Genomic DNA, 24,232 nt, shown 5'->3' with positions numbered 1-24,232 from the left:
CAAATTTAGGTTAAGTTATGGGCAGTACTTAAATGCTAGCAAGCATTCACATAATATATTTCAAAAATTTTACTCTCAGTTAAAATAATGAACATATGCACAGTTTTCTAAAAGAAATATAAACATTCACAAAAGAAATTAGATTAATATTTATTATGTCATAGTTCAAATAATTAAACAATAGAATCCTTAATCTTTATCAAATAGTGTCATGTGACTATAATTTTTTCATTAAAGGTCTAAGAAGTGAATTAAACATCTTTTTCTTGTAGGTATTCAATATAAATCATCATTAAAGCAATATAACGTGGTAAAAATCAAAGTGTGATCTAGAAATACTTTTGTGCCCATAACTCAATAACTTTATAGAGCTTTATAGAGTTCTGGGTATAGATTTCAATAAAGCATAAAAAATACAGCCTTGTAAGATGACCAAGATTCAATTTCTCAGAAAGAGAGAAATATGATTTTTGGCTGCCCTGGTCACTAGTAGCTAGCCATAACATTTTCATCTTGTTTTTTAAAAGCTTAAAAAGGAAACCAAAATCCTAGCTAAATGACATGAATGTTGTATAAATTAGTTATTTTCAGGGAAAAAATTACTATTAGTACCAAACCATATCTTACATGTATTAGATTTGAATGCTCTTTTATTCATGTCAATAACTTTTAATGATAAACATGCAAAACTCTCTTGTCTGAATGGAACTTACTCTCCTGATTTCCTTTTTCTTAGACTTTAGATTACGAAAGTCATTCATATTTAAGTTATTTTCTCTAATGTGGCATTTCTAAGCAGTATCTACAATACACACTAAAGAAAGGGAAAAAAATGTCATCTATAACACACTATTCTCACTTGTAGAGAAGTTCTAAAAAGAAATGGGACCAAATGCCACACCCTAACTTCATCAAGTGTCCAACTCATTCCTTTTACCAAGGAAAGACAAATGAAGTGATGCCATCTTTGGAGGGCTTTACCCCTTATGTGACACACCCAGGGCCTCAGATCATGGCACTCGATGCCTTGGGCTTTCATTTGCCTATTCTCTGGACCACCCAGTCCTGCTGGCACAAAGGGCAGCGATTGTTCTGTTTCACCCACAGCGACATGCAGCAATTATGGAAGGAATGGTTACACTCTCCCCAGACCACTGAAAGAAAAACAAAAATATACTTAATACATTTTTCAACTTAAATTACTGAAGAACTCAAAGTTCAAGCCATATTATCTAGCCACTAATACTGCACATTATTTTAATTTACTATTATCTGAAAAGTAAATAAGCATTTCATAATTTCCCTCAAAATGTTATGAAAAATGTCAATAGTATAGATATATAATATCAGTTAAATGACTGTGTCAAAATATGCTAAATATACACACGCAGATGATACTTTAACAATAACATAGCCTACATTATGTGGGGAGCTCCTATCATTTTAGTAATACTATATTAACTAATGCCAAATTTTAATTATCTTGCTTTACAAAAAATTTTCAGCTTTTAGAAATCATAACTATAAAAACTTCTTATAAAATAGGTTTCTATACACATACTGAAAAACACTCTAAGAGCTGACCCTATTGCAACAGGATGATCATCAGTATATAATTGTCAAGACAATCTGATCTCTTAAAAAGGCAACCTTGCTTGTTTAAAGCACTATTCTTCCTGACTGTCCTAAAGTACTTCCAACCATGTCTTCTTGATTTTAGAAATGTTTTGGGATATATTTTTCTGGAAATTTCCACGACTCCTAATTAAAATGATGTATGTATGTATGTATGTATGTATATATATATAGAGAGAGAGAGATAGAGAGATCTTTAATCTTTTCCTTTCTTAGTGTTGTATCGAATACTGAGAGATGATCCTAGTGACCTGCCATCAGCAGAGCAAGCAGAGTTCTCTTTCCATTAGTGATGGGACTCTGCCAGCCACCCAAATTCTCAGCCTTTTTTTGTGTGTCAAAATGGCATTTATTAAGTCAATAAAAATGCAGAATACATTGCCAAGTCCCAGGCCTCCTGGGATGTTTTCAGTATCAGTTTATATTTATGTAATTTTTTATGGTTCCTCAGTTCACTATAGTAACATCAAAGATAAAAGAGAGAAGGCTGAAGGGGATGGATAATCAGAGGTGGCTTCCTGGAGGAGATGGCATTTGAGTTGAAATTTAAAGGACAATACAAATATAAAATAGAGGGGGCAAGAAGGGCATTCATTTAACAAAAAAACATAATGGGAATAAGGAACAGCAAGCTAAAGGCATTTTAAATATTAAACATAGTAGGGGAGCAGTTTTGGAAGCAGTGAGTAAACAGTTCAGTCTGGCTGGGGGCACAGAGTATATAAATAACAGGAATAAGCCTAGTAAGGTAAGGTGTTTCCAGAGTGTGTTAGCACGGAGTTAAGTAAAGCAAAGATAAAAGGGAAAGAATCTCAGGAATTAAATGTAGGGGATTGAGAGAATAGAAAAATGGTATCTTTTGGAGCCAAAATTAAAACTAGAGCTAGGGGAAATACCACCACTAAGAAGTGACTTATGAAAAAAATAAATCTTTTATTTCTTCAATATTTTAAAACATTTTGCACAATAAATGTGCTAAAAGAACATTTTTAAAGCTGAAGTATATAAAATGCTTAATAATACTTATTTAGGTTAAGATTCTTCTATTAACATGTCATTACTCATATTTAAGAGTTATTCCATAAAGAATTATCTAGTATTACCTTTTAGGCCTTTCCAAGCTAAGGTCAAATGTGTTACCTGTTATGCAACACTATGCACAAATTGCACTAAAATAAAACAATGTGAACAAAAAATAAACCCAGTAAAAGATTCCTGAAAAATCTAATCAAAACTTAAGTCAACACTCTACTATAAAGTTAAATATTTTAGCAATCCTCTCTTTTATAACTTTCTTGGTAGAAGATATAACTAGTTTCCATTTATATGGTCAACAATTGCCACTTTCAATATAGTAATTTTTTGTGACTATAACAAGCCATATGGCTAAAACAAGCTATATGAAAGCAGATCACAATAAGTATTTTTGAATACAGCTGCATTTTAACATAACAGATTACTACTTTACAGTATACTGATATATTGATAAATTTCATCTTAATAGCAAACTTCCCACTGAGAAAAAAACTTCAGTTGAAAAACTAAGAACAAAATTACAACATACCAACACAATCTTCTTGTTTGTTTTCAGCTTGACATCTAAGACAGGCATCTAAAAGCAAACAAACAACAATTCTCAATCTGATGCTCAAAATGCAATTTAAAAAACCCTTATACTTCAAAGACAAATAAAAGACCTACAGCTTAATAATGAAGATAAAACATTCAATACCCAATTTTTCATCTGGATTTAAATATTTTAAGATGAACATTTGCAGTACAAAGCACAATACTATCAGTCATGACCAGGAGCAGTTTCAGAAAGTGTACTAAATACCCCATCCCACCTTGCATTTTTACAAATTCAGATTAAAAGAGCCCTGACTGAGTATATCTATATAACACCCATGGGGAAAGTATGCCAAAAATATCTCATCAAGTTTAAATAACATCTATGTGAACAATGCACATCCGTAAACACTAACATAGGGAGTAATTTATTTTTGAAACATAATCCTTTTAAAGAAGTCATTCGCAATCTGTTCACTGTTTTCCAGATCCCTCTGCATTTTCCACAAGCACACTTGCTCGAGTTATTCATTCTTTGGTGTAGGAGTCCCTTATTCTTAGTCACTTCTTAGTTTTTCCCATATGGTGATTTAGAAAATATTTAAAATAAACTTATTTTAATGTTTCTAAATCTTCACTTACTATTTCATTCATGAGTATCAGGAAAGATTTTTCTTTCTTGTAACAAATTTTTCTCCTCACTAGATAGATATAGCAGCAGGGACATAGGACTGAAAGGGTTACTAGTGGTCTTTCTAGTCAAACTCCCTCATTTTGCTTAGGTCCACTGACATCCAAGGTCACACAGATAGTTATCCTCTGACTGCAAATCTAACACTTCCCAATGGACTATGCCATGTTGTTGTCCTTCCAAGGCTTATCTACTTGAAATGTAAGTAATCATCTAACTATGAATAACTTGTAAAAATTGCAGTTATACTTCAGAGTAGAAAACCTCAGAACAGGAAAGTAAAGAGAGGGAGGTATTGAGTATTCTGGGCACCATGGAAATGTACTAGCTCCCTCCCTGGGGAAGGATTCCTGGTATGCCTCATTGAAAGAGAGACTAATGTGTACAAAGATGTGAACTTAAGGGTGCCTACTCACTATCACAGATATATTAGGTCACCTCTGAGTAAACAACTGTTAATAATAATAGATAACAATAATTATCATCGCTAGCATTTATATAGTGCTTTAAGGACTGAGAAGCATTTTACAAATATTATCTCATTGTTTCCCCTCACAACAACCTTGGGAAGTAGGTGCTATCAACCTCATTTTACAGATGAGGAAACCAAGGCAGACAGGGGTTAAGTGACTTGCTCTGGGCCACACAGAAAGGCTCTGAGTCTGCATATGAACTCAGGTCTTCCTGACCTCAGGTCCAGCACTCTATCCACTGAGCTATCTAGCTGGCTCTGTTAAAAAGATTAATGACAAGAGTGTCACCATAAGGAAAATGAGGACTAGGTTTTAGTAGAACCAGGTTCTGTCCTTGAACTATAGCAGTGTGACCTTAACCCTTAACCTTTCTAGGCTTCAGTGCCCTGAGCTGTAAAAGGGGGTGGATTAGTTCTCTAAGGTTTCTCCAGCACTAAAATTAGATGGGCATTTCAGGTCACGTCTTCCTGACCAATCCTATCTCTCTATGTTCCCAACAACAAGCCTGTGTCTTCTCCACTCCATTACACTGGGCTCAATGTGACAGGTGGTCACCCTCCTCTGCTAGACTGAGCCAACCCTACAGTTCCCTGTAGGTTAAGCTCAAAGCTCAGAGCCTCCACTAATTTTCCCTGACTAGAATGAACTCCTATGATCTTCACTCCAGAAACCATTCACATTTTATTTCTGCACTAGGAATGTAAGATCTTCAAGGGCCAGGATCCTTTGTGTTCTGGATCTAGAGTAAGAAAACATGGGCTCAAATACTCTCTGTCACTTGCTACCTGTGTGACCTGGAGTCCCTTTGCTTCTCTGTTCTCAGTATCTGCACCTATAAAAGAAAGGGGTTGGAGAGATAGGGACTCCAAGGTCCTTTCCACTTTCTAAATCTACAATCCTTTCTACATTGTTAAGCACATAGACAAGAAAATAGCATTTGCTTAATAATATTTGACTTGAATACAGATGAAGGAAAAGTCCATGTTTCTGTAGATTTAGATATCAAAAAAATAATTTTTGGAATCTATTTCTGAACCAGATTTTTTTGTATGATCAGAGAAAATTTGCTCACCCAAGTACTACATAAAAACAACAGTTACAACTCGCATTTACAGAGAGCTTAAGGTTTGCAAAGCACTTTATATCTCATTTGATTCTTATTACTCTATCCCCATTTTACAGATGAGGCAGGTCATGTAACTTGCCCAGGGTTTCTCGGTCATCTGAGGCAGGATTTGAACTAAGGCCCGGGGCTCTCTGTTCACTATGCCACCTAGCTGACTCTCGTTTTAATTTTTCCTGTGCCCAATGTTTTTGGCTTTTAAAAAGCCACTGTGAAAGGAGTCTAGGAAGGTCCATTAAATATAAGAGACTTACACACCACCTAAATTCCAAGTAAAGTGGGAGGTTACAATTATTGTAATACCAAAATTTCTCATTGTACTTTATTTAAAATTTTGAATATAGCTATCATAAAATTAGATGTGACTTTTACTAAGCTAAAAGGAAGACAAAAATAGGAGGGAGCAGCTTTTAATGGTGAAGGTAGAGAATGTTTTTTCTGTAAAAACAAATATATTAGAATTCACATTTATTTTCCTACCCAATGCTTTTAAGAATTGTTCTATAAAGAGATTTTTTTTCTCAAGATATACTTTGCTGAATAAGACCACTCACTACGCTTCTGCTCCTTTTGCAGGAAAAAGTAACTTTCAAATGTCCGACCTATTTCAGGGAGACGAGGAATCACGGCCTCATCAAACTGAGGAGATGAAACAAATTAGCTCCCCCCCCCCCCCCCCGGCTCACCTCCCACCCTGCACCGTGAAGCGCCGGCTCGCCCGGGCTCCTGGCACCCCCCGGGCGCCCCTCCTCAGCCCGGCCCCCGCCATCGCCGCTCCGGGCAGCGCTCCCCCGCCCCCCGCGCGCGCTCATCCTCTTCCCCCCTCCCCGCTAACGGGCCGGGGAGAGGCGGCCGGCCTCGGAGCAAGGCCGCCACGAGGCACTGACAGCTGAGCAGCCCCCCGGGGTGAGAGCGGGGCATCTGACACGGACGCACGCGCACGCACACACACACACACACACACACACACACACACACACACACACACGCCGCTCGTGGACTCCGCCGCCGCTCCGCATTATTCCCCCACGGGGGCGGGATGCGAGGCGGGTGCAGCTCGGCCAGGAAGCCCCCGGGGCAGGGCTGTGAGCGGCCTGGGAGTCCCTCCAGGGGCCCGGGCTGGGGAGGGGGCATCCCGAGCCGCCCCCGGGTGGGCGGGTTTGCTGACACGCGTGGGTGTGTTTGCGCTCGTGCGTGCCTGCCGCACTCAGAAAGCAGGGCCCCGCGAAGGCCGGCTCTCGCGGGGGGAGGGGAAGGAGCGCGTGTGCGGGACGGGGCCGGCCACGCGCGGGGGGGGGGGGGAGCACATGGCGCGCGGGCCGGGTCGCGGAGGCCGCGCGGCAGCCCCGGGATCGCGTGGCAGCGCTTACCCATCACCTGGACCCGGCAGATGGCGCACGTGTCGCACTCCACGTCCCAGCTCCACATGGCCACCGCGTTCCACTTCTTGAGGGAGAACATCTTGTCGCCGGCGGCCTTGGAGCCCGAGCTGCCCGAGTGCGAGGCCGGCGCGCCGGGCTCCTCTCCGTCCTCCACGTCGGCCATGGTGGCGCGGGCGGGCCCGGCCGGCCGGCGGGGGAGAGGCTTGGGGCGAGCGCGGCGGGGAGCTATGGCGGCGGGGCCGAGCCTCCTCGGGAGAAGCTGCAGCTCCCTCCAGAGGCGGCCGCGGGGAAGAGCCGGCCGACTCCTAGCTACCGAGCCCGCCGCCCACGGCGCCGCGGACGCCGACGTCGCCCACGCCGCCGAGCACGCCGACGTCGTCCGCACCGCGGCCCGGGATTGGAGGGCTCCTCCTCGGGCTCTGCATGACGTCACCATGGACGGGGCGGGGCCCAGCGCGCGCGTGTGCGCTTGCGCTCATCGAGCCGCGTGTGGTCCTGGCTTTCTGTCAGCCCCAAAAGCGATCCCCTCGACCGCGCACCCGCAGTCCACAGCCCTGAGACTCAGTCTGGGGAGGGCCTGGGGCGCTTGCCAAATTTAGTTAATCCCAGTTCCTCTGACCCCCTAGTGCCTCGTCACCTCCTAAAAGATGCACCGTGGTAGGGCTGGGGCTCAGAACACATCCCATGGTACTGTGGGGTAAAATAGGACGTGTAAGAATCCTAGAGCTGTGCAAGACCCGAGTTCAAATCCTGCCTGCAGCACTTACTAGCCCTGTGACCCCGGGCGAGGCAATCTACCACCAGATGCCTCAGTTTCTTCATCTGAACCGGGAGAACGAAAGCATCCACCTCCCAGAGCCAGATTAGAGAATATCTGTAAATGGATAAGCGGGTGCTTAAAAAATGCAACTTCAATTAATTTTTGTGAATGGATCAGCAGGTGCTTAATAAATGCAGCCTCAGTTAATTTTTGTAAATAGATCAGATGGATCAGCAGGTGTTTGATAAATGCTGCCTCGGTTTCCTCATCTGTAAAATGGGGAGATGGGATCCACCATACAGGGCTGTTGTAAGAGTTCAGCGAGATAAAATGCACAAGGCACTTTTTAAACCTCAAAGTGCTGTATAAATACCAGCTATTATTCTTTACCCCTCCCTGCACTGTCACTGCGACCTCTGGCCAGCTCTCTCTGGCAGGCTTGTTTTCCTACCCCATGGCAGCCCTCAGCCTGCTGGTGTTTTCCTAAATCAGCAGTGGGCACAGGAGGGAAGGAGGGAGAGGAACATTACTCACAAGGCTGTGTATGAGTATAAATATCATCTATACCTAATTACCGGGTACCCATAAGTGCTAGAGAGCTGAGGTGGTAGGAAAGATGGCAGTGGGATTACTTGGAGAATCTGGAGTCAAACCAGACTAAGTCTAGAAAGGTGGTTCGTTATAAATGAGCAAGCAGACTAAAAAAGAAGAAGGTAATAGATTAGTTGAAAGAAGGAAGAAAAGCTCCTCTGGGCAGAAGGGGTGGCAGGTAGTGCCACAGGTTCCCACCTGGTGGGAGAAATATTTCTGGAAACATTAAATTTGTCTGACTGAAGTGGAAACAGAGGAGTCTAGGAGGGCGTTGTTATACGTTAAAAGTTAAGGGAAAGGAAGAATTTGAGGTATGGTAATGCTGGTTGGCTACCATGGCTGTAATAGGGTAAATTGAGTGTAAAGAGGGATTGTGGAAAAAAATGAATTAGACGCATTCTGTGTCAGGGTTTTTGGGGAGGTGGACAGAAAGTACAGAATTGGAGAACTTTGGAGAGGTCGGTGCTAAAAATATAGATTGGGAAATCAACATATTTGAACACGACAGTTATTTGTGGTTATATATAAAGAAGGGAGTCAATAAATATTTACCAAGTACTCAAAGATGGGCACAGCCCTCTTGGAATTCATTCATGCAACCAATATCTGTGGGCAGTAAGTATATTCATAGCACAGTGGGAGGCACTAAGGGAAAGTAAAAAAAAAATGTGTCAGAGGGACCTCATGGATAAAAGGGGCATTGTGCACAATGGCCACCTCCCTGTTTTTGCTTCCACGTCTGAGGCTAAGTAGACGCTGAGTAGCTTGTTTATACAGTGTCTTGATCAGGTGGTGGGGGGAAGATCCCGACCATCTACTTTCTGTCCTACCGACTGACAGTGAACTTGTGACACCTTGCAAACCACGTGACCCTTCCTAGAAGGAAGCAATTGATCTATGACAGAGTGCAGAACCAGCCATGGACCAAAGGCATGTCAAAGCAGGGGGCTAGATTAGGGTAACAGAGGATGGAGGATCAATGAGGCACAGAGCTTTGATGGGAACCAGCAAACTAAGACCTGCCCTTCACTGGTACTGCAAGTCATATGGACTGTGCAGGTCTGGGAAGTTGACTTCTTAGAAATCACAAGCCACATGGGCAGTACTTTTAAATCAAAATGGCTGTGGACTTGGGGATATAGTCTACCTTTTATGTAATTTTCTATATCTAATGGTCTCTTTAGACAGAGTGCTCTCAGCAAAGCTGAAGGCCCTTTTGGGGAAGCCAAATAGATGCTGAGGTTTCCCTTGGGTTAGAGATATTCCCAAAGTGGTTCCTGAGTATTTGTATCAAAACACTTTGGTTCTACCCTCTAACCCAGTCATACCACTACTAAGTCTGTATCCCAAAGAGATCACAAAAAAAAAAAGGGAAAAAGGACCTATATGTACAAAAAATATTCATGGTAGCTCTTTTTCTGATGGTAAAGAATTAGAATTTGAGGGGATGCTCATCAGTGGGGGAAATGGATGAACAAATTGTGGCATATGGTAGTGATGGATTACTATTGTGCTATAAGAAATGATGAGGGGGGTGTTTCATAAAAACATGGCAAGACCTATACGAACTAATGCAAAGTAAACCTAGAAGAACCAAGATCATTGTGCACAGTGACAGCAACTTTGTAATAATGATCAACTGAAAGCTTTGGCTACTCTGATCAATACAGTGATCCAAGACAATTCCAAAGGACTTGTGATGAAAAAATGCTATCCAGCCCAGAGATAGAACTGATGAACTCTTGGGTACAAATTGAAGTATAATTTTCTCACTTTCTTTATATTTTTTGCTTTTTTTTAATTTAATTTTTTTTTATTAATTTGTTTCCTTTTAGTTTACAGGATTCAATTCCACAATTTCTTGAGTTTCACATTTTGTCCTCCTCCCTCCCCTCCCCCCCATGGCGGCTTATAGTCAAGTATAGGATCTGTAAATACTTTCACATTATACATTAGTCAGGTTATAAGGATAGATTGTACCAACTGGAATTAAAAATGGTAAAGAGGACATAAAACCAAATAAGAGAAGGAAAAAGATCAGGTATTTTGCTTCCACCTGGATATAAACTTAGTTCTTTCTAGTTCTTTCTCTGGATGCACACATTTGTCTCCATCATGAGTCTTTTGGGATTGACTTATATCACTGCATTGCTGTGAAGAGTCCAGTCTATCAAAGTTGGTCATCACACATACGTTGTGTCTGTAATTGTGTACAAATTTCTCCTGGTTCTACTCTTCTCACTCAGCATCAGTTCTTTTAAGCCTTTCCAGGCTTATGAAGACCGTCTGCTCTTCGTTTCTTATAGCACAATAGTATTCCATAACATGCATATACCACAACTTGTTCAGCCATTCCCCAATTGATGGGTACCCCCTTAATTTCCAATTCTTTCCTACCACAAAAAGAGCTGCTATAAACATTTTTGTATATATGGGTCTTTATCTCATTTCTGTCATCTCTTTGGGATATAACCTTAGGAGTGGTATTGCTGGATCAAAGGGTATGAAAGTATTTATAGCCCTTTGGGCATAATTCCAGATTGCTCTCCAGAAAGGCTGGATCTGTTCACAACTCCACCAGCAATGCATTAGTGTTCCAATTTGCTCACATCCTCTCCAGCATTTGTCCTTTTCCTGTTTTGTCATCTTAGCCAATCTGACTGGTGAGATGTGGTACCTCAGAGTTGTTTTGATTTGCATTTCTCTAATCAATAGTGAATTCGAGCATTTCTTTGTGTGCTTATGGATAGCTTTAATTTCTTTTTCTGAAAACTGCGTGTTCATATCCTTTGACCATTTATCAATTGAGGAATATTTTTTGCTTTTTTAAAAAAGATTTTTTAATTTTAATTTTTTGGGGGGTGGGTGAGGCAATTGGGATAAATGACTTGCCCAGGGTCACACAGCTAGTAAGTGTCAAGTGGCTGGTCAGAGGCTGGATTTGAACTCAGGTCCTCCTGACTTCAGGGCCAGTTCTCTATCCACTTCATCACCTAGCTGTCCCTTGCTTTTTTTTTTTTTGCAACATGGCTAATAAGAAAATGTTTTATTTTGGGGCAGTGGGTAGGGGAAAAATGGGGAGAAAATTTGTAACTCAAAATCTGGTGGAAATGAATGATGTAAATCAGAAGTTAATAAAGCATTTGAAAAATGAAAAAAAAAAGAAAATATGTTTTGTGTGATTTCACATATATAATTGACATTATTGTTTGCCTTCTTAGTGAGTGGGGAAGGATGACAGGGAGGGAAAGAATATAAAACTCAAAATATGAAAATAAAAGAATGTTAAAATAAATTCAATTTTAAAAAAGAAAAAAAAAACCACCGTGGCTCATGACATCCCCAGAGGAACCCCTGGGAACATCAGACTATACCTTGTTTTGTTCTCCCTCAGCCTATCTGCAAGCACGCATGGGCTTAGAAGACATTGAATATAGAACAGGCTTTATTGAACCTGGTCAAAAAATAAAGAAACCCCTCCACTGTCAGGAAGTCTCCTCCTCTTTCTGGAGGGTAACAAGCATCCCTTCTCCCTAGTGGAGAATTGCACCCTTCCTTGTGTAATGGGAATGCAGATTTGGAAGATCTTCCCTGCCCCTAGGCTAAAGTGCACCTGAAGCCTGGGGTGGGAGGCTTGTTTTTCAGTAGATACTTCTTGATTGGCCAGTGAGTCAATAAGGTTGTTACATTCTCTGCGCCAGGAGAAGGCTATATAAGCCCTGATGTGTAGCTTTGTTTTGGGGGCTCACTTTGAGAAGTGTTCTGTGATTTGATCTGTATTCTGGGAAGCCGTTGTCCAGCCCCCCCCCCCTTTGAAAAACCCAGATGTTGATTTGGTATGGATGTAATGGTTGCACAGTTTGGAAAGCTGTGTACTTGATCTGTTTCTGTCTTGATAATACTGTCTGTATATTCTGAAGTTCGGGGTGCTGACCTTTTTCCCCTGAACGAGGTAAACGATACATATCTGACTGATTAAAGTAAACTTGTTAACCCATTTTGAGTTGCTTTCCTTTATCAAAGCAGATCCAAGAACCTGTATGGGCAGCCACCCTAAGGACGCTTGGGGTGCTTGCTGCTACACCTTGATACCCATATAGTCCAGTTGACTCACATTATCAGCAAAAGGGGTAAGTGTGGTGCTTTGTGAATGTAGCTTCACTATGCAATTATCTATGTCATTAGGCAGGGCAAAGACTGAGGGTCTGTTCCTTCCCATTATGGCACTGTTGCCATTTCAGTGTCTCTGGAGTTCGATTTTCAGAGGATGTGGTTCCCTTTAGGGGCTAAGTGAACAAGGTTCATATACAACTTGACTCAATTTCTTTTTCCACAGTCCATATGTTCCTTTATATCTCTTTTTTGCATATTTCCCCCCTCCATCCCCACCCCTAGGAAGTCCCCTGCCAAAGCATCTATTTGGCAGAAAAGGAGCTTACCCAAATAAGAGCAGAAGAGTTTATTGAATACATACTACATTATCCTCCCAGTTAAAGATTTTCCGGCTCTGAAACTTACCCCAGTGTGCCATCTATCCCCAAATTCAACAACAAGCTCTGGAAGGTTCAGGACATCTTATGTCTACCTAGGCACTGATAGAATAATGATACTAGAAATTATTCTTTAACCTCAATGCTTTTAAACTTATTTTTAGTTTTCAACATTGACTTTTATAAAATTTTGAGTTCTAAACCCCTCCCCCAAGACAGCATGCAATCTGATATAGGCTATACATATGCAATCATATTAAACACATTTCCACATCAGTCATGTTGTGATAGAAGAATCAGAACAAAAGGGAAAAACTATGTGAAATATAAAAAAGAGAGAAAATACTATGCTTCCATCTGAATTCATACTCCATAGTTCTTTCTCTGGATGTGGATAGTATTTTCCTTTATGAACCTCAATACTTTAATTCATCTCTAATAAACACCTTATCACACTTTCCACAGGGGATTTTTTGGACCTCCTTTCACACCAGGACCCCAAATTTACCCCACCCTTCTCAGCAAATGGCCTTACTTTCTATTTTATTGAGAAGAATGCAATCATCTATTAAGAATTCTATTTATTCTCATCTTCCATATTTTAATACCTCACTATGTCCACCCCTCTTTTCTTCTTTCAGGAGAAAAAGAGGATGAAATATCCTTTGAGGCACTGCCCGCTTGCTTTTTCTCTTTTTATTTTCTCCCTTGGTCAGAGGATCCATTGTCATGACTTCAGGGATCACCCCTTATGCGGATGATTCCTGAATCTCTATAACCATTCCTAATTTTTTTTTTTTCTGAATGACGGTCCAGTATTTCCTACCTGCTACTGTTTCCACCTAAATGTCCTGATATTACCTCAAACTCAGTATGTCCAACCTGAACTTAGCATCATCTGTCTAAAACTGGCTCCACTCTCTCTGTACTGTACTAAGATCCCACCGGACCTTAGGCAAAGCAGTTCATTTCCCTGGGTCTGTTTCCTCATCTGTAAACCAAGGGAGTTGGATTAGATAACCCCTGAAAGCTAATCCATCTGGAAATCCTAGCATAGTGCAGCTTTCCTACTTCTGTTAGTGGCACCTATCCTTCCAGTCTCAACCAAGCACAAAACCTCAGGCAGTTTTGACTATGCCCTATGCTTCAACCACTTTCCTTGTATCCCATCACTTTATAAAACCTGTGCAGAAGGGAGCCCAAGAGCTATTTCTTAACTAAGGGTTTACTAGTTGGCAATTATTGTTGCGAGTCTTCCTGTTGAGGAGGTAGGTAGTTGTATTACTGTATACCATGGTGATTTTCCTGTTGTATTTCTATTAAGAAAAGTACTTTCATCCCTTCAAAAACTCCTTTCACAAGGCTTTCCAGGGAAATAAATGTAACCATTTTTGTTCTTTTTCTTTACTCAAGTCTGTCCTCATTCTTATACTTTCTTTTCCATCATCTCTATAAAATTTTTTTCTTTTATGGATAAAAAAAAAGTCTTCTGAAATTTCTTTAGAAAACTGGTGGGATTCTTTTTTAAAAAAATAAAGAAATATCTAGACAATTTTGTTAAACGAATCTCAACAAAATTGTAACTTTAGGGAGGACAGGGACAGTTGATAATAGGCTGTGAGACCCTGGGTGTGCTTCTCTGCTGCCCCCATAAGAACTAGCAGTAAGGTCTGCCCTTTGATCCTGGACTCTTATCTTCAGATTATTGACCTGCTGGCACCTGGACCCTAATTTAGCCTAAATCCTTCTTCCTGGTAGTTTGCTATTTGGTAAACAGACTCTACTGTGCATACAAATTAGCCTCTCTCCCATCTTCAGAACAGTTGATCCCAGGTTGTTTTGATCTGTGGCTCTGTACTGACCAGCCTTTTTGTCTCTGTTTCTTTGCATCTGTTGATAAGTTCCCCCTCTCCCCTTCCTCTCACCCCACCCTCCCTTTCCAGGCTCACCTCCCCCCAGCTCCACCCCCAGCCAACTGATTCCTTCCTCTTGTACCTGGTCCAGCTTGGTGGGGTATGATGGGTATCCCCCAAAACTTAGTTCTTAGCCTTGACTTTTTTTTTTTGCTTTTTTTGGAGGGCATTTGGGGTTAAGTAACTTGCCCAAGGTCACATGGCTAGTTTTTTTTTTGTGTTAAGTGTCTGAGGTCATATCCAAACTCAGGTCCTCCTGACTCCAGGGCCAGTGCTCTACTCACTGTGCCACCTAGCCACCCCACAGCCTTGACTTTTTTATCCTTGTAATCAGAGAATCTTAGATTTAGACCTAGGAAGGCATATTGGAGCCAATCTAGTTCAACCCCCTCATTTTATTAATGAGGAAACTGAGGGATAGTGAAGTTAAATGACTTGCCTGAGATCACACTGGGACTAAATCACTTAATCTTTCTGGATCTCAGTTTCCTTCTCTGTGAAACAAGCAACAAATCAGCAGGCTTCATCAAGAACAAATCATACCAGACCGACCCCATTTCCCTTTTTGATCAGATTACTATGCCAGTGAATGAGGGGATGCTGTGGATATAGTTTGCCTAGCAAAGCTTTGAATAAAGAATCTCGTTGTAAATACTTTTGTTTGCATTTTAATAACCCTTCACAATCTGATTCAAGCCTACCTTTTCCTTGATGCTACCACATTATTGTTGTCCATGCACTCTTCAATACAGCCTGTAAACTGGTATCCTTACTGTTCTTCATATATAACGTTCCATCTCCTGTATCCCTGCCGTATGCCTGGAATACACTTACTCTTGCCTTAGAGAATCCTACATTTTCTTCATGGCTCAGCTCAATGTTCATCTCCTACACAAGCCTGCAGCCAATCCCCCAAATCACTAGTGCCTTCTCTCCAGAAATTACCTTAGTTTTACTTTGTACATATTATGTATTTTCTTTTCTCTGTGCATGTTTTTTTCTAACAAGCTCATTAAGCACAGGGACTCTTTCTTTTTGCATTTCCAGCACTTAGCACAGCACCTGGCATGTAGAAGATGCTCAATAAATGTTTATTAAATAAGTTGAAGGATCATAAGTTACCATCCAAACCCCTAGCCTTCTACCACCTCCAAGCACAATGCTATACATATAGCAGGCATTAAACAGGTACTTGTTGAATCAATAGCTCTTATATTTTTTTCATATTCCCTATAGTACCAAGCATTGTGCTATGCATATAGTGTTCAATAAGTACTTCAAAACAGATTTTTATCTTTTTAGGACTGGAATAATTTTGTTCTTCAATTTACTAAAGCCTAGAGATTTCCCAGATTTTCTTTTCCCATAGTAGTTATACTCTACCCAGCACAAGAGCCCCTCAGATTCAAAGTAGCATACTAAAAGAACAGAGAGATCTCAGCTTATTCAATTTATTCACCATTTTTAGAAACCCTTGACCTTGGAAAGAAGATTCATTTTTAGTTTAGCTAGGTTAATGGCATGCTTGCTTCTAACCTAGTAGGAACTGCATTTGCTCAAAAGAAGGAGAAATCATAGAATAAGAATTTAATCTGTTTTACTAAGTTTCCCTTGGAAAAGTAACTTTTTATAAAAGTGACAAACGTAATGTAATTTAAGAATAAAGTATTCTTGCACATCTTAAAATGACTCTTACTTGGGAATATTATTTCTCATGGACATTGTCTTGATATTCATAACAGTTTGCCCACAGGAATAAATGGAGTTTATTTTTTGGCCTGTGAAATAATGAAAAAGAAACATAAGCTTAATATAAAGAGGATACCTTCCCACCTAATTAATTAATTAAATTCCCACCTAATTAATAGGTAATTAACTTATGGAACAAATTACCATGATAATTCAATCCAGAAATATAAATTCAAACAAGTTTAGATAAGTTCATTGATATAGATTCATAGTTGATGATTGTGAAACTGGGATGTCCTGGAGGTGTGATCCTAACCTTTGGGAGCAACTATGCCTTTCCAATACAAGTTGTAAGGATGCCAGCTCCAGAGATGGAATACAGGACTGGACGGGTCTGACCAAGTGCTGTGATTCTTATAACCTCATATTAACATCTCACCCATGTTGTCTTTACCAGCCGCACTCCCTAACTTTCATGTGGCCTTCCTGATGATGATCCAGTTATCCAAACAGGTAGAATATTCTTTGCTTACCTTCTTCTTTTTCTTATGGGCAGATCCAGACTTTTTGCTGTTTTCCCAGATGGATCTGAAGGTATCTGAAGAAATCTGTGGGGTGACTAGAATTTGTAAATTTGGTAGTTTACCTGCAGAAAGAAGAAAGGAAGAAAGGATGTTCATTTTCCACCTGGCACAACATCTAATTTTTTCTCTCTGATAGGAAAGTGAGGCAAACACATTTTCCTTCTGTATTATTGCTAGCTATGTGTTCTTCCTCCCTTTTTTAAGTTACAGGATCATAGAATTTCAGTGATGGAAATTCAACCTGTAGGTCATCTAGTTTAACCTATGACTCATAGATTCCCCTCTATAACATAGTTGACAAGTGGTCATCTGGCCTTTGCTTAAAGACCTCCAGGAGGTAGGACCCATTACCACTTATAAGTGGTTCTATTGTAATCAGATTTTTCTGGACATCTAGCCTAAATTTGGTTCCATGAGACTTCTATCTATTGCTATTTGCTTCATCGCCTGGAGTTAAGCATAACAAAAGTAATTCTTATTTCACATGTAGCCCTTCAAATCCTTGAAGACAGAGGTATCCTGACCCTCTTTTTTTTTTTTTTTGCTTTCCAGAGGGGGAAAGGTAGGGCAATTAAGGTTAAGTGACTTACCCAAGGTCACATGGCTAGTAAGTGTTAAGTGTCTGTGGTCAGATTTGAACTCAGGTCCTCCTTACTCCAGAGCCAGTGCTCTATTCACTGTGCCACCTAGCTGCCCCCTGCTGATCCTCTTGAATGAGGGATTCTCACAGACCATCTGGTCCAATTTGAATCTGAATAGAAATCATCTCTCAGATATCCCCGAAGTGTAGTCATCCATCCTCATTCAAAGACCTACAATGAGGAGAATCCACACTAAATGGCTAGGTGATAAAGTGGATAAAGTCTTAGACTTGGAGTCAGGAACACCTGCGTTCAAATCCTGCCTCAAGCATTATTTGTATGACCCTGGTCAAGTCACTTAACCTCCCTCAACCTCAATTTGTTTGTTGTGTGGATCTAATGAGATTACATCTGTAAGGAATTCACTTTGCAAATCTCAAAGTGCTATATAAATTCTAGCTCATAATTATTCATTTGTAAGGTGCCCAACCCATCCTACCTTGGACAGCTCCAATTGTAACAAAGTTTTCCCTTACTTTGGAAACCTGGTTCTCTGCTACCTTCATCCATTGTTCCCAGTTCTGCCCTCAGAAGATTTCCATATAATTTCCTCTTCCATATAATAGCCCTTCTATAATCCTCTGGTTTTAGGGAACATAGCAAGTTTCATCAAGAAGAATGATAACACATTTTAAGCTAAAAGATAAAACTTAATTGTTGTTCAGTGTGTCCAATTCTTTCATGATTCCACTTGGGGTTTTCTTGGTAAAGCCATTACAATGGTTTGCCACGTCCTTCTCCAGCTCATTTTACAGGTGAGGAAACAGGCAAACAGGGTTAAGTGACTTGCCAGGGTCAGGCAGCTAGTAAGTGTCTGAGGCCAGATTTGAACTCAAGAAGATGAGTCTTCCTGACTCCAGGCCTAGCACTTTATCTGCTGTGACACCTAGCTGCCCTAAACTTAATACTGTCCCTTTATCCATTCAAATAATCAACCAGCAAACATGTATGGAGCAGAATTTCAAGCTAGATGTTCTGGAGACTTCTTGAACTTAACAAGTCCAGAATAAACCCATCATCTTCGCTCTGACTTATCCAAACTTCCCTTTTTCTGCTGAAGTCATCACTAATCTTCTACTCTGCCAGGTTTGTGACATTGACTTCTCTTTTTCACTCTCCAATATGGTCAGTTGCTAAATCTTTCCATTTCTACTTCTACATCTCTCAAATCTTACATAGCTATTACCTTAGTTCAAGCCCTCATCACCAGTTGCCTGGATCATTGCAAAAACTTTCTAATTAGACTTCCTGTCTCAAGTCTCCCATCACCCCAAACCATCCTCCGCACTGGTATCAGAATGATTTTCCTTACACTAAGATTTAGTTTAAGATTTCCTTAAGCTAAGGGGAATGAGCATCATACTCAAAAACTCAATACTCAATAAGCTCTGATGTCTTCTTATTGCCTCCAGGACAAGAAAGAAACTTCTCTGTTTAGTTTTTAAAGTCCTTCATAACCTTGCCCCGACCTATCTTTCCAGACTAGCCAGACTTTGTTTCCCTACTCACACTATGCAATCTGATTGAACAGACCATCTCCCCGTTCCTTTCACATGACACTATTGCCCATCTCTGTCTATCCCTCTTACCCAGAAAGCACCTCCTCCTCACCTCCATCTTGAAGAATCACTCCCTTCCTTCAAGACTCAGTTCAAGAATTACCTTCTATACGAAGTATCTCTTGGTCCCCTCACCTGATAGTGCCCTGCATCTCGAACTACCTTGTAATTGTTGTCCTAACTTATATTTCACTACTTGGTATTTATTCTGAAAACACATACATGTGTATATAATGTGTATAATATGGGTACATAACCCTTCAAGTTAAGTACTTTCCCCTGAATGAGATCAAAGGCACTTAAATAAAAAGTCTTATTGTATTTAGCATTATTATTGGTTTGCTTTTCTGTGTAAATCTTGGAATACCTTTAAAAGATACAATAGGACTGGGGGCCAAGATGATCTAATTAAATCCCTTTAATTTTACTGGTGTATAAACCATAAGCCCTGGAGAAGGGATGCTTTTCTTGCTCAAGGTGATACAAGTCTGGGATCCTAATTCTTGTCTTCTGACTCCCAATTCTGTGTTCTTTTCGCTACACCACACTGCCTGTTATTAACCCCAAAAAGGATGCTATAAAAACTTAGTTTCCCTAAGTGCTCTGTATAATTTAAGACACTACATAAATGTGTGAGCTATTACAACTCTCCTTAATGGCCTTCAATAAAGCAAAACTACTCATGATTCTAAAGAAACAGCTTTCTGGTATATTCTTTCATTAAAGGCAGGCTATAAAAGAGTACTTAGTAGGCAATTAAGTCATTTCATTCTATTAATTTAGACTTCATAATACATTTTATAATTAGCTTGTTAATTGGTAAATGAAACTGTTTATTTTCCAATGGAAAAACAGCAATACGGGCCCTCTTCTCTGAGCAAAACTACTGTTTTCAAAGATTTCTTTAATTATTTTGCATTAAAAATGGTGCCATTATAAGGAAGATGCAATGTATTTTACCCATAAAAATCCACTTAATTAACATCATTTTGAAAAGCCAATTCTTCATATTTATGTCTACAGCTATATTTGACTCCTCAGTGTGTCTGAAATCATCTCGGGGTAAGGTATGGTATAGATGGAAGATAGAAGCTCATTCAACATGATTCCGTATTTTATCACTTTAGTGATAAACAAAACATTTCCCATTGCTTCTTAAAACGGGCTTTACTCTTTGTGGCAGAAAAACAACAACAAAAATAAAAGGTACCTGTCATCTGGGGAATATCTGGAATTTTACAAATTCTGCATCACTGAGCAAATGTTAAGTGAATGGAATGGTATATTATTTCACTATATTAAACAATGACCCTAAGAAATCCAGAGAAACATGGAAGGACTAATAATAATATTATTATTAATGATGAGAATATCTTATCCTCACAACAGCTGTGGTAGATTGGTTTTATTGTTATCCTCATTTTACATAGGAGGAAATTGAGGCAGATGGAGGTTAAGTGGCTGACTCAGGTTCATACAGCTAGTAAAGTGCCTGAGGTCAAATTTGAACTCAGATCTTCCTGCTCTCTATTCATTGTGCCACTGATACAGAACAAATTAAAAGAGCAGTGATATAGTGAGGTAATGGGGCAGCTCATGAGGTAGTAGATTGAGTGCTGAGCCTGGAGTCAGGAAGACCGGAGTTCAGATTTTACCTCAGGCACTTTACTAGCTGTATGACCCTGGGTAGGTCACTTAACCCTGTTTGCCCCAGTTTCCTCATCCATAACATGATCTGGAGAAGGACATGGCAAACCATTCCAGTATCTTTGCCAGGAAAACCCCAAACAGGGTCATGAAAAGTCCAGTATGATTGAAATGACTAAACAACAACATAATAATGTAAAGAAAAACAACCCTGAAAGTCAGTTAAACTCAGATTAATCGCTAAAACTAACCTTGGCTGTGGAAAACAGATAATGAAATGCATTTTTTTTTTCAACAAAGAAGGGAACTATGAATGAGGAATGTTGACTATATTAAAGCTTTTTTTTCCAGTCTGCTTTGTTTAACTGTTTTTTCTTTGTTACAAGGGAAAATTTTAAGCACCCTGGATTTGTAACATAAAAAAGAACATCTATACAAAATTAAAAAAAAAAGTTTGAAATATTTTAAATGTGCGTTTCCAGTTTTTAGGCGAATAGTTGGTAATTATCTTCTCGTTGTGTAGATTAAAACACTGAGACATTAGCACAATACTTGGCAGCTCCTAAGGCTCACATTATGGTTATTTTCTGTCAACACATGTGAAACTCTACACAATTAGTTGACATTATAATGATGTGCCTAATGAAAAAGATCGCTCAGGGCTGAGAAAGAGTGTTAAATTTAAAGACCCCCTTTCCTGCTTACTTAATCTAAATTGAGATGGGTGTCATAGCTGCCTTCACTACAAGTTCATGGCACATAACTTCAAGGAGACCCTCCACGGTGTTTGATTCACCTATTCTGCTCTTTTCTCCCCTCTCTTCTCCTCTAGATAACCCATTCCAGACTCTGCTCTCCTCTGGCCTGCCATCATAGCCCATCCACCATACTTACTCCAGATGACCTAGCTTCCCATTTTGATAAGGAGTTGAGACCACTCTTTAGCTGACCACAACTGGTTCTCAAAATTAGTCAGCATTATGACTCTCTCTTTTTTCCTCCTCTTTCTATCAAGGAAAAAAAAGTATCCTTCTTTCTTGCTAAGTCTAATCCCTCTGCCTGAGTACTTACATATCCATTCCACCCCAAACCCAATGCAAAGTGAAAATAAACTACAGGGGATAGGATGGTATGATGGAAAGCCTGCTGGAAAAGAGCCAGAGGACCTGGATTCAAATCCTAGTCCTGGCACTTAATTACCAAGTGGGACAAGTCATCTTGCCTCTCCTTGCCTCAGTTTCCTCATCTGTAAAATGAGAGAATTGAAGTAGATAGCCTCTGAGGTTCCTTCTAGCCTTAAATCTAGGATCTTATGATACTCCTTCTCTCTCCCTTCCCCACCTCCCAGACCTTCTTCATTTGCAGCATTCCTGTCTGATGCAGCAACATGATAGTCCTAGATTACATGCTCTCTAGAAGTGACACAGGAAAGGAAGCTGAACTTAGGATACATAACCAACCATTTCTGGGAAAGAGAGATAAACCAGGATAGAGAGTATGATTTTTCTGAGATAATTAAACAAGAAGATTGGGAAGAACTAGGGAAAAGACAGACAGACAGATAGATAGATACATACATACATATATACATACATAGATGATGAAAGAAAGAATAGGTAGAAAGGCAGACAGATATAGACAGGTAGACAGATAAGGATAGATGGATAGCTAGGCAGGAGAATTTATTAGGCATTAAGTACTATTATATACACACATAATATGTATACATACTGTGATTTTGTTCTATTTTTATAGAAAAAATAAGATTAGGGGATCAATTATATGTATTAATCTTTTACTTTTTCATCCACACATAGAATATTTGTGAGCCTATACTGTCATTCCATGGACCACTCCCCTCCTCCCAAGAAATTGTCCTAAATGTAGACAAGATGCTTCAAAGAACTAAGTCTAGACAAAGGTTTTTCAACCATAGGCTACAATATCAAAAATTCAAATGAATGCAGGCTGTATTTTTTTTAAACAATTACAGTTATAAAACTGATGACTGGAATAGCATCTTACAGGAGCTGAGATTATGTAGTGATAGCAGCAGACAGTTAGTCAGGCAGATTTACTAACTCATGATTACTAATTAGGTAAACAGTTTTGGGAAGAAGGGTAAATATTTTGAGTGGGTATCCCCTGAACATTTAGGCTACTTTTGACTCCCAAGCCTCATATTGGATGCCTGGATTTTAGACATTATGACTTGCAATTTGGTTGCCACCAAGGTTTTTTTGGAATGCTAAAATCCAAGAAATGGGAAAGAAATAGGAAAACCCATTGTTGGAACAGGATTAAGACTGGATAGTCATTACTAATTACTACTGGATCAGGAGATAATAGGTGAAGAAAATGACTATTTAACCCAGCTTTTTTTTTTTAAAGCAATTGGAGTTAAGTAACTTGCCCAAGGTTACATGGCCAGTTTTTTTTTTGTGTGTGTGTGGGTATTAAGAATCTGAGGCCAGAACCGATCCAGGGTCCTCCCAACTCTGGGGCCAGCGCTCTTACTTACTGTGCCACTTAGCTGCCCCTTAACCCATATTTTTTTAAAGGAAAGAAATACTCATTTATCAAGTGCCTACTATGCACGAGGGTATGCTATCTTTTAGAGTTAAATAGTAGATATTTAGTTTCCATGTTTAGGTTCCTTGCTCCCACCCTGAACTGGCAAGTGTGGTCTCCTACTTTGCCTTCTATGCTACTTTTCTGATTTAGCTGAGCCAAGAAGAACCCTGTCCTCACAAAAATAGCAGTTGTCTTACTCTGTGTGCTCTATCTACCTACCTACCTACCTACCTACCTACCTATCTATCTATCTATCTATCTATCTATCTATCTATCTATCTATCTATCTTTTATCGATCTATGTATATATATATATATATATATACATACATATAATCAGTTTTCTAAGACTTGGCATTCAATAATAAAATATACAAAACACAAACTAGACTGAACACAATTTTACCATTCTTTGATGATTCAGAAGGCACTGGAACACCTTATTTTGGGGGCCATGAGAAAGGAAGCTTGGTTCTCATTTTGTGTATTATAACACTACTTTTTTGAGCTTTCTGGGTGTTTTGTTACTAAATAAACATGAATTTACTATGTCTTTTCAAGATCTTTGTGAGGAGATTGAGCACAGAATAGGTAAAGGTCTTTGAAAAATGAAAGAAATATAAAACTAACAAATTGTACTACTTTGCAAATTGACAGGCAAATCAAGCAAAAGGGGGCCAGTTCAGGGTAGTTCTTTTTTTTTTGCCTTTTGGAGGGCCATTGGGGTTAAGCAACTTGCCCAAGGTTACATGGCTAGTTTTTTTGTGTGGGTGTTAAGTGTCTGAGGCCGGAACCGAACTCTGGTCTTCCCAACTCTGGGGCCAACACTTTACTCACTGCTCTACCTAGCCGCCCTCAAGTGTAGTTCTTTTGAACCATCTTGTGTCACAGGTCAGTGCTTTGTAAGCAAA

General features: G+C 39.9%; 2 protein-coding genes across 3 annotated transcripts in view; both read right to left on the bottom strand.

The window, feature by feature from the left end:
• Window positions 1-137: 137 nt before the first annotated feature.
• Window positions 138-7,187, bottom strand: RNF7 (ring finger protein 7). 2 transcript variants are annotated; one of them, XM_069104654.1, is made up of 3 exons: window positions 6,869-7,187; window positions 3,200-3,247; window positions 138-1,154 (listed from the first exon to the last, which is right to left on the bottom strand). In XM_069104654.1, exons 1-3 carry the CDS (start codon window positions 7,034-7,036, stop codon window positions 1,098-1,100), a joined length of 273 nt encoding a protein of 90 aa, XP_068960755.1. In that variant the 5' UTR covers window positions 7,037-7,187; the 3' UTR covers window positions 138-1,097. The 2 variants fall into 2 exon arrangements, with proteins under 2 accessions (XP_068960755.1, XP_068960754.1); XM_069104653.1 differs by having other exon boundaries at window positions 6,862-7,141.
• Window positions 7,188-16,227: 9,040 nt separating this feature from the next.
• LOC138174203 (uncharacterized) overlaps window positions 16,228-24,232 on the bottom strand; it is a 52,694-nt gene continuing 44,689 nt past the window's right edge. The window contains exons 9-10 of the mRNA XM_069104409.1: window positions 16,850-16,962; window positions 16,228-16,405 (exon numbers count right to left, since the gene is read on the bottom strand). Coding sequence (XP_068960510.1) covers window positions 16,394-16,405; window positions 16,850-16,962 — 125 coding nt within the window. The 3' untranslated portion in view covers window positions 16,228-16,393. The remainder of the gene's footprint in view (window positions 16,406-16,849; window positions 16,963-24,232) is intronic.

The sequence above is a fragment of the Petaurus breviceps genome, unplaced genomic scaffold (genome assembly GCF_028583685.1).
Source record: "Petaurus breviceps papuanus isolate PSGF00001 unplaced genomic scaffold, PetGlider_PUasm1.0 688, whole genome shotgun sequence".
Lineage (NCBI taxonomy): Eukaryota > Metazoa > Chordata > Mammalia > Diprotodontia > Petauridae > Petaurus > Petaurus breviceps.
Note: the sequence above shows the minus strand (reverse complement) of the source record. Positions and strands in the feature narration are given on the sequence as shown.

Coding starts and splice junctions, on each gene's coding strand:
- RNF7 (XM_069104653.1), bottom strand. CDS start 7,036: ATGGCCGACGTGGAGGACGGAGAGGAGCCCGGCGCGCCGGCCTCGCAC. Junction 3,248..6,861: donor CTGCCGGGTCCAGGTGATGG/GTAAGCGCTGCC, acceptor GTTTGCTTTTAG/ATGCCTGTCTTAGATGTCAA. Junction 1,155..3,199: donor CAAACAAGAAGATTGTGTTG/GTATGTTGTAAT, acceptor TTTTTCTTTCAG/TGGTCTGGGGAGAGTGTAAC.